Source organism: Mustela nigripes, chromosome 13, assembly GCF_022355385.1.
Source record: "Mustela nigripes isolate SB6536 chromosome 13, MUSNIG.SB6536, whole genome shotgun sequence".
NCBI classification, from domain to species: Eukaryota; Metazoa; Chordata; class Mammalia; order Carnivora; family Mustelidae; genus Mustela; species Mustela nigripes.
In genome coordinates, this window is record NC_081569.1 from 72,585,066 (window position 1) to 72,602,920 (window position 17,855).

The 17,855-nt window shown below is 46.7% G+C and overlaps 1 protein-coding gene across 6 annotated transcripts in view; it reads right to left on the reverse strand.

Annotated features, from left to right (window-relative positions):
• The window catches only part of SLC7A7 (solute carrier family 7 member 7), a 37,190-nt gene that overhangs the window by 6,307 nt on the left and 13,028 nt on the right, over window positions 1-17,855 (reverse strand). For all 6 annotated transcript variants that reach the window (XM_059372875.1, XM_059372871.1, XM_059372874.1 and 3 more), the window contains one exon: window positions 145-270. In XM_059372875.1, coding sequence (XP_059228858.1) covers window positions 145-270 — 126 coding nt within the window. The remainder of the gene's footprint in view (window positions 1-144; window positions 271-17,855) is intronic.

Consider the following 17,855-nt stretch of genomic DNA (forward strand, 5'->3'; position numbering starts at 1 on the left):
GGCAAGATACTTAATTCTGCAGCCTCAGTCTCCTCCTCTATAAAATGTAAATCATGTCACCTAGCAAATGAGAATGCACAAAAGGCATTTAAAGAAGTAGGACGCAAAGAAAATGCACAAGAGTTCACGGCTATTCCAGCTTACCCTGGCCAAGTCTAACAATGCCTGCGATGATGACGGCGATCAGTGCCAACACTTTAGCATAAGTGAAGATGTCTTGTACCAGCGTTCCCCACTTGACATAGGCACAGTTAATGAAGGTTAAGAGACCTGAAAAAATAAGAATTCTGATCGGTGAATGACCCTACCACCCAGAGAGCCTAGGACCCCCAAGCATTACTTCCAGAAGCAGTCATCAAAACAGACCCGTTGGCCAAAGACCTGAGCTATTTGAAACCTCTGCCCAGCAGGTCCTCAGCATTAGCATTCAAAGGCCCCGCTGAGGTGTAGGCAGCACCACACCTACCCTCAGCACTTAATCAGGAGGAAACAAAGTAACTGGATTTGCTTACACACAACAGTGCTCCCAGCAGTGGGAGGTGACTGGCAGCCATACAGGATTAGTGATGTTTTTTGGCTATGGCTTTGAAAAGTCACTGTCCTCCCAGCTTTGCACCCCTTTACCTCCTGATAGAGCCTCCAGGACTCAGCAATCTGTGGTATTGTTAACCTTGGCGATTCCTGTTGTGACTTATCCAGTGCTGGGCCAGCAGGTCAGGACGTGTGGCCAAGGATTAGAATGGGGGCCAGACTTCCTGCTCCGCCTGCCAGCACAGCCACTTGTTTTTGTACTTGGAAAGATCCTTGGAGCCAAGGTTCCTATAGAGTGGGAATGGCATTTTTCCTGATGGACAATGCAAAAGAATGAGCCACAAACATTCCCTAAGTCCTACCCTGGGGTAGAGGCAATAATTTTACCCCTACAAGCTCTGGGAAAATTCAAAGATCACCCTTAGAGCCAGGGTGCTTAACCTAGGGCTTCCACAATGCCTGAAATTCCTTGTAAATAGTTAAGTACACATGTCCAAAGAATATGCATTTTTTTCTAAGAAAAAGGTCCATACAGGGCGCCTGGGTGGCTCAGTGGGTTAAGCTGCTGCCTTCGGCTCAGGTCATGATCTCAGGGTCCTGGGATCGAGCCCCGCATCGGGCTCTCTGCTCAGCAGGGAGCCTGCTTCCCTCTCTCTCTCTCTCTCTCTCTCTCTGCCTGCCTCTCCATCTACTTGTGATTTCTCTCTGTAAAATAAATAAATAAAATCTTAAAAAAAAAAAGAAAGAAAGAAAAAGGTCCATAGCCTTTGTCAGAATCTCGGGAAAATCCATTTCCCCCAAAAAAGTTTCAATCCACTACTGAAGAAAAAATTCAAGAAAGGAAGCCCACATGCCCACATTTGCTGTTAGGTTGCCCCGTAGTCCCAGGATGTGGCTGGGAAGAAAGTGAAAAGAAAGGATTCTGAGAGCCCACTGAATGTTCTGGATCCTACACCAGCATCTGAAGTGGGCAGGGCCCTGCAGCCCACCTCCACTGTGGAAGCCAATCACCTCACTGCCCCTGCCTTCCCAGCTCAGCCACAGGAGCTTGAGGTGGAAGGCTTGCCAGTCCTTGTAAGAGCTCCAAGGGCAAGGTCAGCATCAGCCTGCCTTCTTTCCCAGTAGAGAAAGGGGGGTCTGGTGTTGGGCTTGCATGCTTCACAGGAAGCCTCCTCCCTGTCTCAGTTCTGGCAGAGGCATGTCCTTCATTGTCCCTAATCCTCCTGTTTTCTTGTGTCCTGGCCTTACTACACTGGCCCGGAAGCATCTTCATCCTGAGAAGCAGGAAAGACCAACCCCAAGGAACAGCTGGATCGTCTTCTGTCTCTCCCTCTCCCTCCTTTGCACCCCTCCTGTCTCCTGGCTGACCAAGCTCTTTTTTCCTCTTCCCTAGAAAGGGCATCCTAGTCCTACACAAACACTTGCCTTTCTACCTAATAAACAAGACAATAAACAACCAAACAGTATCACAGGGTTGGGCAAGACTTCACCCATAATTCCTCAATGCTAAGTTAATAATTAAGGACAAGCGCACAGTCTCCACTAGCACCCCACAAAGTGACAGAAGTGTCTGTGTCTCACCCTCCACTAATCTTTCAGACCTGTTAATCCTCCGCAGTCAATCACCCATCCTTTAATCACCACTGGACTTCTGTTTCCAGCCAGCCATCAGCCCTCCTGCAACTTCTCTCCATTGTGTAGCCCCTACGCCTCACCCTTGGGCTCTGCTGCTGCCTTACAAACAGGTCCTGGCCCAGGTTTTTCTTTCTTTCGTTCTTTCTTTTCTAAAATTTTATTTATTTATTTAATTGACAGAGAAATTGAGAGAGGGAACACAAGCAGGGGGAGTGGGAGAGGAAGAAGCAGGTCCCCATTGGGGCCAGGGAGTCCGATTCGGGGCTCCATTCCAAGACTCTGGGATCATGACCCCAGCTGAAGGCAGACGCTTAGCAGACACTAATAACTGAGCCACGCAGGTGCAGGTGGCCCCCAGCCCAGGTTTCTGATTAGAAACCAGGGACAGGGGCACCTGCCTGGCTTAGTCAGTCAAGCATCTGCCTTCCCTTAACCTTTGGCTTGGTCATGATCTTCGGATCTTGGGATCAGGCCTCACCTTGGGCTTCTCGCTCAGCAGGGAGCCTGCTTCTCCCTCTCCCCTTGCTCAGGATTGCTCACTTGCACTCTCTCTCTCTCTCTCTCTGAAATAAATAAAAAATCTTTTTTAAAAATTTTTAAAAAGACAGACAGACCAGGGACAAAAAGGGGGAGGCACCTGGCTGGCTCAGTCAGTAGACCACGCAACTCTTGATCTTGATCTGAGTTCAAGGCCCATTGGGTCCAGAGCTTACTGAAGGGAAAAACAAACAAACAAACAAACAAACAAACAAAAACCCACCACCAGGGGCACCTGATGCTGCACTATTCACAAGGGAAGGGATCACCTTGTTGAGGTAGATGGTTAGCCCTCAGGGACCCACAGTCACAACACCAAGCCGGGACAGGCCGAGTTCTGGCTCAGTCTACAGCCATGTGCCACAGGGAGCTGCTCTCAGCTTTGCCAAGGCCTGTGGGCAGCAAACAGACAACTCATCACCCTTTACTACAACAAATTCTGCAATGAAAACAATGGACTATTGCCATTTTCATCCCTACCACTTCTCTACGTAAATTCTGTATCCATCCATTTCACACCCCTCCTTTGACCTGCCGGTTTTTCACCCTCCCCAGTACCTGAGCCTTATTTCTCAGCCACTGACCCATCTTCCTGCCTGACCTTTCCTCTGGAAAGAAACCAGGAGCAGAGGAACTGCCTGAAGAAAGCTGGCTCTCACCTTCTCCAGCACCCAGCTTCCTTGGGGCCTCTTGGCTATGGGGGCAGGGAATGGGTATGCCAGGCAGCACCGCTGACTGGGCTCTTTGCATCACCCACAGCTGACACAGCTCATCGGAGACCCCAAAGCCCAGCCTAGTGTACTGTTCCTACAGTGAGGCCCAACCTCCTGTTTCAGAGGCAGGGGAAGGGGGGGGACCATAGCCTTAGAGTAATAAGGAGGCAACTGCAAGTCAGCTTCAAGGACAGAAATGCCCTACCCTCCTACCTCTAGGGTGTAATTCCATCTCCACCCAACACTGGGCCAAGTCCACAAGAAGATGGCCTGAAATCACCTTGGACCCTTGACTCACGTGCAGTTCCATTCCTGTTTTGACCTGCTTTGGAGGAAGAGGCTTTGAAGGAGCCACTCTCACAATCCTCTAAAGAGATGCTCTGGGCCCCTGGGTGGCTCAGTCATGATCCTGGAGTCCCAGGACTGAGTCCCAGAATCAAGTAAGTACGGGTTGGGTTCCCCACTGAGCAGAGAATCTGCTTCTCCCTCTGACCCTTGGCCCTCTAATACTCTCATGCATACATTCTCTCTCTTTTAAATAGATAAATCTTTATTTTAAACAAGAGAGATGCTCAGTGCCCAGTCACTTGGACCCACGTTAGGCTCAGGTCGTGATCCCAGGATCCTGGGATCTGGCACCAGGCTCCCTGCTCAGTGGGGAGTCTGTTTCTTCCTCTCCTTTGGCCCCTCCCCCAGCTCATGCTCTCTTGCTTGCTCTCCAAGTAAATAAAATAAAAATCCTCTTTTTTTTTTTTTTTTTTGGACAGAGATCACGCATAGGCAGAGAGACTGGCAGAGAGCCCGATGTGGGGCTTGATCCCAGGACCCTGAGATCATGACCTGAGCCGAAGGCAGAGGCTTTAACCCACTGAGCCACCAGGCGCCTCAAATAAATAAAATCTTTTTAAAAAGGGAGGGGGCGGGGAGATGCTCCTAAATGGTCATGGGCTCTCCTGGAGGGGCAAGCAGGCTAGTCCTATAGCTCTAAGGCCCAGCAATGGCTGCAGAACTCAAAAGCCAGGAAAGCACCCACATAGGTTGATCCAGAACAGAACAAAGCACGCAGGCCCACTCGGGATCGGATGCCCAGATCTGATTTAGATGCCACACTAAACAGTCCCTGAAAAAGAACATTAACCCCACAGTTCTCCCAACACTGTTAGTTTTGGGGATGTTTTGTTTTCTTCTAGCACTGTTAGTTTTATATACAGAGAATGGAACACATAAAGCTTAGGCCACTATTCAGCGTATTTCTGCTTCAAATTCCCAGGGACTATAAAACCTCAGTACTTTATGAGACAACTCATCCATTTTTTAAAGAGATCAACAGCTCTTCCTTCCATAAAGCCAAAAACCTTTTCCTCACCACTTCTATCCAGTAGTCCTAGACCCCGCCTCTGGAACCACACAGAATTTGGCTAACTCTGCATCCACATAATGGCCCTTCTTATCAAAGATTAACATCCTGTCCCCCTGGAGGCTTCCCCCTTTCAGACTAAAAACCCAGTTTCTTCAGCCTCCACTGTGCAAATGTGGCTTCCAGGCTGCTCACCACCGAGGTTCTCCCCTCTGCATTCACTTCACTTTGTCAGGATGTCCCTGAAACAGGAGACTGACAGAGAACACTCCAGACACTTCTGCAGACTAAGGGGTCTCAGTTTGAATTCACTGTCAACTACAATCCCACCTCAAACTGATGAGCATTTCCCTATCCCCCTTTTGGGGCCTATAATAGTGATTTTTTAAAAAGATTTTATTTATGTTTTTAAAAAATTATTTATTTGAGGGAAGCCTGGGTGACTCAGGTCATGATCCCAGCGTTCTAGGATCAAGTTCCCCTGCATCAGGCTCTTGAGCAGGAAGCCTGCTTCTCCCTCCACCTCTGACTCATGCACTCTCACTGTCTGTCTGACAAATAAATAAAATCTTAAAAAAAAAAAAAAAAAGTTTTATTTATTTGAGAGAGAGAGAGCATGAGCAGGATGAGTGGCAGGGGAAGAAGCAGACTGCCCGCTGAGCAAGGCGCCCTATGTGGGCTTCAATCCCAGGACTCAGGGATCATGACCCAAGCCAAAGGCAGGCACTTAAACTGAGCCACCCAGATGCCCTAAAAGTAATTTTTTTAATCCCAAATATGAGATGTTAACATTTATTCCTAGCAACTTTCCTCTGAAATTTTTAGAGATCATTTCCAACTACTAAAAATGGATTTTCCCCCTTAATTTTATCAGGCATGTCAAAAGCCTTCAATTTTGTGAAATCTGCAAATTTGATTAGCACATTCTCTAAGTCTTCCCTGAAGTCATTGACAAAAATGTTGACTAGAGGGGTGCCTGGGTGGCTCAGTGAGTTAAAGCCTCTGCCTTCGGCTCAGATCATGATCTCAGGGTCCTGGACTCTGCTCAGCAGGGAGCCTGCTTCCCTTCCTCTCTCTCTGCCTGCCTCTCTACCTACTTGTGATCTGTCAAATAAATAAATAAAATCTTAAAAAAAAAAAATGTTGACTAGATAGGCAGAACCCTGTAGTCATGACTATAGACCTTCCCCTATGCTGTCATTATTCTACATCGACCAAGAATCCATCAAACTACTCTTATCTAGTCCACCTTTTTCTACCTCTTCAACCAGAGTATCATGAGAGGGGCACCTGGATAGTTCAGTCGGTTAAGCATCTGCCTTCTGCTTAGGTTATGATCCCACGGTCCTGGGATAGAGACCCATGTCAGGCTCTCTGCTCAGCATGAGCCTGCCTCTCCTTCTCCCTACTGTTCCCTCCCCCGGGCCTTGTACTTTCTCTTTCTCTGTCAAATAAATATATGTCTCTCTGTCAAATAAATAAATAAAATCTTTAAAAACAAAATAAAAAATAAATTAAAAAAAGAATATGATAATTTGCCAGGAGATTTTCTAAAATCCGTATGCATCTCTGCTCTTGCATTCTAATGACATATCCAATGATCCAAATGAAATAGCACATATTTACACTAGAATGTTCATCGCTTTTTAGAAATAACCACAGTTCCATAGAGCATGTGATTTTTTTTATTTTTTTAAATATAATCTCTACACCCAACATGGGGCTTGACTCAGGACCTGAGACCAAGAGTCACATGCCCTACCAGCTGAGCCAGTCAAGAACCCGAGAGCGTATGATTCTTCATCTCAGGGTCCTAAGTTCGAGCCCCGTGTTGGGTGTAGAGTTTAGTTAAAAAAAATTATTGAGGGGCGCCTGGGTGTCTCAGTCATTAAGCTTCTGCTTCGGCTCAGGTCAGGATCCCAGAGTCCTGGGATTGGCCTGCATTGGGCTCCCTGCTCAGCAGGAGGACTATTTGTCCCTCTCCCACTCCCCCTGCCTCTGTTCCCTTTATCACTGTGTCTCTCTCAGTCAAATAAATAAATAAAATCTCTAAAAAATAATAACTGCAAAAATAATCATTAGAAACAACTCAAATGCCAATCAAGAGTAGAGCGGCTAAATACAGTGGAATACTAAATACTGAAATATCTACAACTATAAAAATATGAACTTCACAAACATATTAAGTGAAAAAGTCAGGCACACAAAAAAATGCATATCCTGTATATCCACTCACTTAAGAATGGCCAACACAAATCCATGCTACTAAGAAGGATAGCATTTCCCCTTTGTGTGTGCATGGGGGACAAGAGGGAGTGACTGAGAGAACACAAGAGGGGCTCGGGGGGCTGGCTTTTTGATGTGGATGATGGTCACAGGTATGTGAATTTGTGAAAATGTATCAACCTGTACACTTAGGACACATGCACTGTTCCTTTTATATTATACTTGAATAAAAAATTAAAGTTAAGCCAAAATGAGGCCAAAATTGAACCAAAAATGAGGTTAGCTTAGCATGGTTTATTACTAGTGAATCCATAAGGTGACTAGAGATCTTCCTTTCTTTTCCTCACACACTGCTAACCAGGTTTAACAGATGAGCCTAGAATTTAGACTGGAATCAACTTCAAATTATTCAGTGCACAATGCTGAGAATCGGGGAGCCTGCTGCTCTGCCTACTTGTGATCTCTCTGTCAAATAAATAAAATCTTTAAAAAAAAAAAAAAAAAAGAATGCTCAGAATCCACCTCTTCCTCAGAAAGCTGGATTATCATTTTTGTGGGCACAATAATGGCCCTGGAACACAGAAGGGTTGGTGTCACCGTGATACAATGTGAGAAAGACCTGACTAGCCACTGCTAGCTTTGAAGATGAAAGGGGACCAAGAGCCAAGGAATATGGACCTCCTCTAGAAGCTAGAAAAGGCAAGAAAATGGATTCTTCCCTAGAGAACCCAGAAAGTAGCATGACACTGCTGATACGTTGATTTTAGCCCAATGAGACCCATTTCAGACTGCTACAGGTAAGATAATAAACTTGTGTGTTTTTTAGATTTATTTATTTTAGAGAGAAAGTAAGTAGATGCACACATGGGAACTCGGGGAGGGACAGAGGGAGAGAATCTTCAAGCAAACTCCCCACTGAACATGGAGCCTGATGCAGGACTTCACCTCAAGACTCATGAGATCCGGGGCGGCTGGGTAGCTCAGTGGGTTAAGCCTCTGCCTTTGGCTCAGGTCATGATCTCAGGGTCCTGGGATCCAGCCCTGGCTGCATCAGGCGCTCTGCTCAGCGGGGGGCCTGCTTCCACCCCACCCTCTCTGCCTTCTTGTGATCTCTCTAATAAATAAATAAAATCTAAAAAAAAAAAAAAAAAAAACAGACCCATGAGATCCTGACCCCAGCGAAAACCACTTAACTGACTGAGCCACCCAGGTGCCCCTAAATTTGTTTGCTTTACGTAACCAAATTGGTCAAAATTTGTTACAGCAGCAATAGGAAAATTAGTTAATACCTCACTCAACAGCTTTCTTTTCACACCCTTCCTGCTCTTTAAGATCAGGGAGAGGCCTCATGGGAGAATGCTTGAGCTAGTTATAAATTCTTTCCATTTGTCTGCAAGTGGATAGTTAGGAACACTTCAAGCAATGCCATGCTTTATCACTATCTCCTCAGTTCTCCTGGTCTTCATTTTTTTGTTGGCCTGGATCTGTTTTTTACTGACTCTTTACTAGGTTAGCAATCTTTCTGCTATGTAACGATAGGGAAACTGGGACTATGGCCTTCTCCTTTCTCTCCACCATCTGTTATTCGAGAACTAACTGCCCTTGCTGTTCTCACTCTGTTTGTTGCTTCTAGAGCTTTTTATCCCCTGCAGTCGGTTCTACAGATCTAGGCTGAGGCTGGGCACCGACCTTCGGGTGTTCTCACAGCTCTGGGTCACTCCTGCATTTAGTCCTCCTCATACCACCTCTCACCATCGCTTATGGATCTCGTTTCTAAAAATCTAAGTTTATCAAAAAGCTTCAGTTACCAGTTTGTTCACATGGTTCTCCTCTTCCTAAATAAGAGAATTCTGATAAAATAGATGAAAATTTCATTCAGAGAAGCTACTGGTCTTTTTTTTTTTTTTGAGTCCCTAGCTACGAAATTATAAATTGTTTTCCCTGAACTTTTCTGCAATCTCTGCCCAAATTTAGAGTGTATTTCTGAGGAAATACACGATTTCTTCTTCTGGAAGGTACAAACTCTGGGTACGCAGAGTCACTTTCACACAAGAATCCCACATTTCCCCTGGTTATGTTAAATTAATAATACTAAAACAACAGCAACATCCTTATCCTTTAGCGACTCATACTGAAGCCTTTACAGGTTAAATTGTATAATGTCTTGGATTTGCTTTAAATAATCTAATGGGAGTATAGATAAAACAAGAGTGATTAATCATTCGTGCTGGTGCTTAAACCCTGGGAGTTCATCACATTATTCACTCTATTTTTGTATGTTTGAACTGTTTTATAATAAACTTTTTTTTTTATTACAGAGGTACTGCTTCTAATGGAATGAAAAAGATTTTAGCAAAAAATGCTCAAGGAGTTGAGACTTCCATCACTGCCTTATTTTCCCTTTAGCACAAATTTTGTCGTGATTTTTAGGAAAGCAAACTATTTCTCCTCCCTCTGATCCGTTGGTGGGCAGTTTTTACCTACAATCACATCGTTCCTACTTCTTTTTGCTTTTATCCTCTTGTTCTCTCCACCATGCTTCTTCCCGTAGGATGGGGATTTATTTCCATGCACTACTGCTATAGGAGACCTTCAAGGAAAATTCCCCAAGGGGAATCTGAGAGTCTCTGACAGCACAATGTAATAATTCTTCCCCAGGTAAGCGGACAGATTAACAGAGGCTAGTGTCTTTGTTCCCTGAGAGATGGGCCACATAATTGTGAGGCCCAGGGGGAGAGAAGAAAGACTTCTATTTGGCTGTAAGAAGAAACCCATCTGCAGGCAGAGAGCCCAGGGCAGCACAGGATGGGACTGTTCACTGCATTTGTCAGAATGAAAAAACAGGGAAGTAAAATCCTTTGACAGGTCTCTGTGTCTTGGGGAGTACTGAAATTTCCCTCTCACTGCAATCCAAAGAATCAAAACTCGACCTTGCCCAGAGGGAGCAAGCGTCATCTCATTCTACAGCAGATCCTGATACAAGCAAAGCTCTCTCTGACACACCGCATCAGTCTCAGCTTTTCTAGGAAACCCGCCATTTCTCAACAAGGTTTATATGCTTTCCCGGTCCTATTCTCATCACATAGGAAATTCTTTCCTCCTTGCAAAGAAAAGCAAAAAGCAAATGTTTATAGGCCTTATTTAATGTTTACAGAATAGGAGTCCAAAACCATCATTCCCAATCTTCTACCCTGATTTTCCAAACGCATTACTCAGCAACTTTTCCACCTTTATTCTTCCCTATAATTCCTCACAGCCTCCAGAATACCCAGATTTATACTTTCATCTGTGCATTTTTATCCTTTCCTCTAAAATTTCAGGTGAAACCTGTATTAAACATCTCTCCCCCAGTCTCCATGAAATCTGCTCTATCCCTTGCCAGAGTTAGCCTTCTGCTATCTTAGCATTCACGGTCGGGGACTCTGTTCTAGGTTCTCTTTTTGCTTTCATATACCCATCCTTCAATGGACAGACATGAAGATGCTACCTTCCACTCAGTACTCTATCTTGAACTTCAAAGTTACCAGAGGCATACCTCAGGTATCTCCTGACTGGTGACATCATTCAACCCAAAGGACAGCAAGAGGATAGCCATCAGTGGGCTTAACTAACTCAAGCAAGCTTTGTGGTATGTTGCTCCAGGGAAAACCGCGTGTCTCTGCATTAGGCTGGTCTACATATAATCCAGAGTCACAGCCTTTGGGGAGCTGCCGAACCTCCTAACTGGTTTGCTCAGGCCTGCTATACCCAGATGTCTCTAGAATGTTCTATCACTGTCATTTCCTTAGAACAACCACATGTAAGCTCTATGAAAAAGCTTCCGGTCTGTGGCCTAACCCTACAAACTTCAAGTCTCTCCTCCCTTTCTCTACTGTATGTCTGTCTGTGCTATCTCATGCTGGGTTAGGATACTCTCTACACCTTAAAAACCATTTTTCTTGGGGTGCCTCGGTGGCTCGATCGTTAAGCTCTTACCTTCTGCTCAGGTCCTAATTCCAGAGTCCTGGATCAGGACCCGCATCAGGTTCCCTGCTCACTGGGAGGCCTGCTTCTCCCTCTCCCATTCCCCCTGCTTGTATTCCCTCTCTCACTATCTCTCTCTCTCTCTGTCAAATAAATAAACTCTTAAACACACACACACACATTTTTTTCTTCCTGGCTTCCTTGATGTATTGTTTCTCCCACCCTTCCTAGGTGCTATTATAGGTCTCAGACAGCAGAAGGTCCTCAAATTCTTTTACTTTTCAGGCTACAGAACCATTCTGCTCACTCAGACGTCATGGGTGAAAGCATGGGGCAAGAAGACAAGCCAAGCATAAACCCTATGGGTCACCAGACCAGAGGCATCCTTCTCTGCCTCCTGGAACTCAGCCAGCATGTCGGTCGCCGGCCGTAGCTCTGCACCACTCTGAAGGAGGGAGCAGGCAGTCTGCACCAGGAGGCCCTTCTATTAAGCCACACTATTTGCTCCCTTCTCAAAGCTGGCTAGCCCTTGTCCATCAGCTCCTTCTTGGTTTGCTCAGCCAGGTACAGTTCAGGTCCTCAGAAACAGGACCCCAAGCCTGAGTGAGCGTCAGAATCACCCGGGGAATGCTACAGCTTCAGGGCTCCAACCCAGCAGTTCTGATGCAGGAGACCTGAGACAGGGTTTCCTGGAGGAGTCTGATGACCTACCTGCTTTGGATGTGCTAGGTAAAGGCACTCACTAAGTGAAATCATCACCTACAGAACCACCTTGAGCAGAACAAGCCCCAGCCCTTCACTTAACTCAGAGCCCCTCTATCCAGGCTGCACAGTGGCATCACTTGACAAACATTAATGAAGTCCAGGGCTCCGGCCTACCCTGGACAAAGAAGTCAGCGACTCTGGGGTAGAGCCCAGGCATGAGCACGTTCCTGAAGCTCCCCAATCCCCACATAATTCTAAAGGACAGTGCCAACTGAGAACCTTTCTTTCCAAGGCCCCCATCAGTTCTTAGCAACAACTTTCCCCCAATTCTCATTCTCCAAGCCAATTCCCCCCCCCCTTTTTTTTTTAAGATTTATTTGTCAGAGCGGGGGGAGGGGGAGAGCATGAACATAGGGCACAGCAGAGGGAGAGAGAGAAGGAGGTTCCCTGCTGAGCAGACAGCCCCAACACAGGACTTGATCCCAGGACCTCAGGATCATGATCTGAGCAGACACTTAACTGATCGAGACACCCAGGCATCCCCAATTCCCATTCTTCTAATCAGCAGTTTGGATTTACTTGGTTGGGGAAACAGGTGGGAGGGGAAGGGGCCATTAGCATTTTTCTAAATTCTGAGGTGATTCCAATGTACAGCCAGGGTGGGGACCCAATGTCCCTACTAACTCCTTCCCCAGTCCCCTTTAGGTTATCCCCTCAGTCTCTTCTGAGGCAGAGAGAAAGAAAACAGAAAAAGGAGACCAAGAGTAAACCCCTGAAGAGCCTTGGGAATCAGACCAACAGAGTTCTACCCTCTCACCGCCGCTGAGGTTGTGCCAAAGTTTACACCGACCCCGTAACAAAGAACCCTAGGCTCTGACCGCAGCCTGTCTGTTGCTGTGAATATGGGACATGAAATGTAAGCTTCCTCACCTCCAACCTAAAGTGGCTCTTGAGAAAACTCCTCTGGGAAAGTAATCAGCTTCCAAGGAGAAAGTTCAAAGGGCAAAAATCAGTTGGGGGCCCAGCACCTGGCTGTTCCACTTCTTTAGCCCCAAGTACATGAAGTCAGTCATCTGTTATCAGAAGGAGCTGCACGGGGACCCATGGCCAAAGCTCTCAGACAAACACGCTGAGATCTGAAGTCCTCTATAGCCCACAGGCAGCTCTGGGAGACTCAGGAGGAGCCATCTGCCCTCCCCTGTGCCCTGCTCCCACAGTCACCCCAGCCGTCAGCCAAAAGCCCCCCAAGAGCCCAAAGCACGCAATGCCCTTCTCGGCCAAGCTGTAGCTGGAGGCCTATCTCCTGTTCATCCATCCAGCGGCCATTTGTCAAAGGACCTGCTCCATGCAAGCCACTAGGGTCAAGCATCAGGGACGTGATGGAGCCACTAGGGTCAAGCGTCAGGGATGTGAAGATTCTGCCTGATCCCTAAAGACCAGCGCTCTGTTCACAGGAGCCTGAAAATGGGTAGAGCTGGCTGATGGGTAGAGCATGGACAGACTGCCCGTGAGAACCCAGGATGAAAAATGTCCCATTAGTGAAAAGGGAAGCCGGAGCCAGACTTCTGGACACCCAGCCCCACCTCCACCAAGAGAAAAGTTCTGTCTCACCCGCAAAGAGGAAGAAGGGTCTCAGCCCTCCTTTCTGATCTCTGTAAAACTAAAACAGCTCCTAGGTCATCCAAAGACAATGTAGAAAGTATCCGGAAATTAGCAAGACACCTGTGACTGAATTAATAAGATGCACGTGACTGAAAAATTTGCAGCAGGAGAGACCATTTGTGACTGACAATAAAATGTTAGGTCACTTACATTCTCACCCATATCATCTAACTTAATCGCACAGAGCAGGCCGACTGTCTTTATCTTATGATAGAGAAAATGGAGGCCGCTCAGTCCATCACCGCCTCACAGCCTGTATACATTCCAGAACACTATGTGCCTCCCCATTTGCATGCAAGAATGTGAGATGACATCTCCCTGGGGTGTTGGGCCTTCTGGCTGCAGAAACTGGACCAATCCTCAAAGAACCCTGAGATTCCAGAATAACTGGCTTCAAGAGGGTCCATCCACATACCTCTCTGGTTAGGAAAAGTAAACTTTTAAGATTTTATTTATCTGAGATAGAGAGCACAAAGAGAGAGGTCAGTAGGCAGAGGGAGAGGGAGCAGCAGACTGCCTGAAGAGCAGGGAGCCCAAAGTGGGGCTCTCCATCCCAGGACCCTGGGATCAAGACCTGAGCTGAAAGCAGACCCTTACCCAACTGAGCCACCCAGGCACCCCAACGGTAACCAGGACAGCAAGGTTCCTTCAGAACTCCCAATCATTCATTCATTCATTTGTGGGGCCAGCCAGCAAGCACTGAGCATCGGCTGTGCTCCAGGGCCTGTACAGGCCCAGTCCCCAGCCTTCACAGAAAAGTGAATATGGGTAAGAACTGGGTGCTCTAAAAGTCCGTGTGTGGCACCACATCCAGTCTGGGGCAGTGAAGCAGGTGCAGGTGGGTACCAGGACCACTGTGTTACCTGGACTGAGCACACAGAGGCAGGCGCTAGGGCTGGGGGAGGACAGAGGAGAGGACAAATTCCTGGCAGAGAGGACAGCACGTGATTCCCCTGACAATGAAATCAGCAATGAGTGAAGTCAGCCACGCGTAGAAAAAAACTTACTTAAGCAATAATCAGTAAATGACTTCAAGGTCTAGTAGCAACACTAGCCTATCCAGGGCTGGAGTTCATCAGCTGTTGAAAAGGAAGACTATATCTAGAAAAGGACAGTGAGCCACCATGAAAGGAGCAGAAACTCCATCTGCTTGAAAGGGCCACCGTTTGAATAGAAAAGGGGGCAAGTATGGCAAAAATGTGAATCACGCCTGTATGAGACAGAGACCCAGTTCTACAGATGAGGAACCTGAGACTAATAAATCTGGCCTGATGCCACCCTCTTCACCACCACACACTGCTGTTCCCCTCCTGACGAGGGGAACCTCTACACTGGACAAGGGAGAGAAATGCTGACTCAGGGCACCCAAGCATTCCAACCACGGGCCAGACCTTCTTGTTAAGGATATTTCATCCAACTTTTCCAGAAATATACCCCCAAACCCACCTAAGACAGACTTAAGTCTTTCCCATAAATTCCTCCCTCAACCTTGATCCCTCCCCCTAACAACCACCCTTCCTGTCTTCAGATTCAGCCTTCTGGATGGTACCTCTAGATTCTCTCCCCTTCTCTCGACTAACAGCCACTCCACCACTCCAACTAAAGACCTCCTGCTTGCCAATTCCAAATGACATTCCATGCCTTATCCTAACAATTCCTCCACAAAGGCTACTTTTGAGCATAAACCCACCACCCTTGAGCACACTGCCCCTGCTCTGGGCTCCCACATCCCCACACTAGCCACACCGCCATAGAATGCTTCATGTAACAGTTTAATCCAGCAACAGGGAGCTATGTGAGAACACACTGGGGAACCATCATCCTCGGATCCCGAGGGCCTAGCTCAGAGGTAGGCACATAGCAGACACTCAGATTTCACTGGATAAATGAACAATCTCTCTGGAATCTGACTCTACTACCCTCACTGCCCTGAAATTTCCCTCTCCAGGGTCACAGTGACCTGTTGATAAATCCAAGCCAATACCCTCCACACCTAGCTTGGCCTCTTAGACTGCACACTGCTGGCTACCAGCTCCTCCTCAAATTGCTCTCTTCTACTCACCGTATCCCACTTCCCCCTTATGTCTCTAGATGCTTCTTCTCCTTTTTGCAGAGTATTTCTCCCTCAATCTTGGCATTCCTGAGAATGCTATCCTAAGCTCTTTCCTTCTCTCTTGCTACAACCTGTCCCAAGATCATGTCATCTGCTGACTTCAATGACCATCTCTACACTGATGATTCCCAAAAGTGTTATCACCAGCCCACCTATCAGGATTTCAGATATGTATGAATATCCAACCACCTACTGGACATCAGAAGGAGCAAACTCAACCTATCCCAAACGGACCCTATCAATTTCTCTCAACCTATTTCTCCTCCAGTCTTACTCCCTGTAACTGGCAGCTCCATCCGTCCGGTTGCCTGAGCCAGAAACCTGGCCATCTTATCCTCCTCAGCTTCTACCCTATCTAATTAGTAGCCAAGGGGCACCTGGGTGGCTCAGTGGGTTAAGCCGCTGCCTTCGGCTCGGGTCATGATCTCAGGGTCCTGGGATCGAGCCCCACATCGGGCTCTCTGCTCTGCGGGGAGCCTGCTTCCTCCTCTCTCTCTCTGCCTGCCTCTGCCTACTTGTGATCTCTGTCTGTCAAATAAATAAAATCTTTAAAAAAATAATAATAATTAGTAGCCAAGTCTTAAATCAGTCTCCTCTTCTCTCATCCCGTGACTCTAATACAAGCCACCATCACTGGGATCATGGTAGCAGCTTCCGAACTGGTCTCCCTGCTTTTTTGCAAACAGAAGTTGGAATAACTTTTTTTTTAAATACTTTATTTGACAGAAAGCACGAGCAGTGGGGAGGCGGGAGGCAGAAGGCGAAGGCAAAGCAAGCTCCATGCAGAGCAGAGGGAGCCCAATATGGGGCTCAATCCCAGGACCCTGAGATCATGACCCAAGCCAAAGGCAGTCACTCAACCAACTGAGCCACCCAGGCTCTCTGGAATAACCTTTCTAGAAACCACAAATTGAGGATGCATGGGAGGCTCAGTCAATTAAGCCTCTGCCATCACTCAGTTCATGAACCCAGGATCCTGGGATAGAACCCCACACTGGGCTCCTTGCTCAGCAGGGAGTCTGCTTCTCCCTCTGCCTGCTGCTCCCCCTGCTTGTGCTCTTTCTCTTACTCACCCACAAATAAATAAAATATTAAAAAACAAAAACAAAAAATAATTAAAAAATAAAAATCACATTGGGACGCCTGGGTGGCTCAGTTGGTTAAGCAGCTGCCTTCGGCTCAGGTCATGATCCCAGCGTCCTGGGATCGAGTCCCACATCCGGCTCCTTACTCTGCGGGGAGCCTGCTTCTCCCTCTGACTCTGCCTTCCACTCTGTCTGCCTATGCTCGCTCTCGCTCGCTCTCTCTCTGACAAAAAAAAAAAAAAAAAGTTTAAAAAAAATAAAAAATAAAAATCACAAATTCCAAGATCTAAATCACAAATGATGCAAGTCACTTCTGTTTTACAACCTAAAAAGGTTTTTCATTGCCTTAGGAGAAAGCCCACCAAACTCCTTAATATGGTCTGTGCAACAGATTGTATCTTCCAAAGTTGTCTCAACAAGATCTCCCAACCCATACACTTTTCATACAATGTGACTTTAACACTCCAATCATCCAGAGATAGGTGCTGTGCCTCTTCTCTCAGGAATGGGTGGTCTTCTGTGAATGTTTCCACCTACAGGGTACAGCAGGAGGCACGCCCTGTGATTTCAGAGGCTAGGTCATAAAAGGTAGTGTAGCTTCTCCTTCCGTTGCTGACATACTCATTCTTGAAGTCTTCGGCTGCCAAGTAAAGAGTTTGATTGCTCTGGGGCTGCCATTATGTGAGGAAACTCAACACAGTCCATAGGGAGAGACTCCATGGAAAGACACATCAGCACAACTTGAAGAGAAAAAGATGTCCAGCTAGTCCCCATCTTCTTCAGCACCTCCTTGCTCTAGCTCCTGCCACCATCTGACTACAGCCACATTAAGACCCCGAGCCAGCAGCACTGCCCCACTTAGCCCTCCCAAATTCCTGAGCTATAGAAACCATAAAAGAATAAAATGGCTGTGGGGCACCTGGCTAGCTCAGATGGTAGAACACGTGACTCTGAATCTCTGTGTTGTGAGTTCAAGCCCCACTCTGGGTATGGGGATATTACTTTAAAAATGAATGAATGAAATGGCTGTTAGTCTACACCACTAAGTTTTAAGTGGTTTGTTATATAACAATAGTAACTAGAACGTTTTATAAAGCCTTGAACAACCTGTCCTACCATTTCCACCTACCTCTCTGCAAGCCACCTCTCAACATTTCCTACCTTAAACTCAATATTTTTTTTTTTTAAGATTTTATTTGTTCGACAGAGAAAGACACAGTGGGAGAAGGAACACAAGCAGAGGGAGGGGCAGAGGAAGAGGAAGAAGCAGGCTCCCCACTGAGCAGGGAGCCAGATGCAGGGCTCAATCCCAGGACCCTGAGATCATG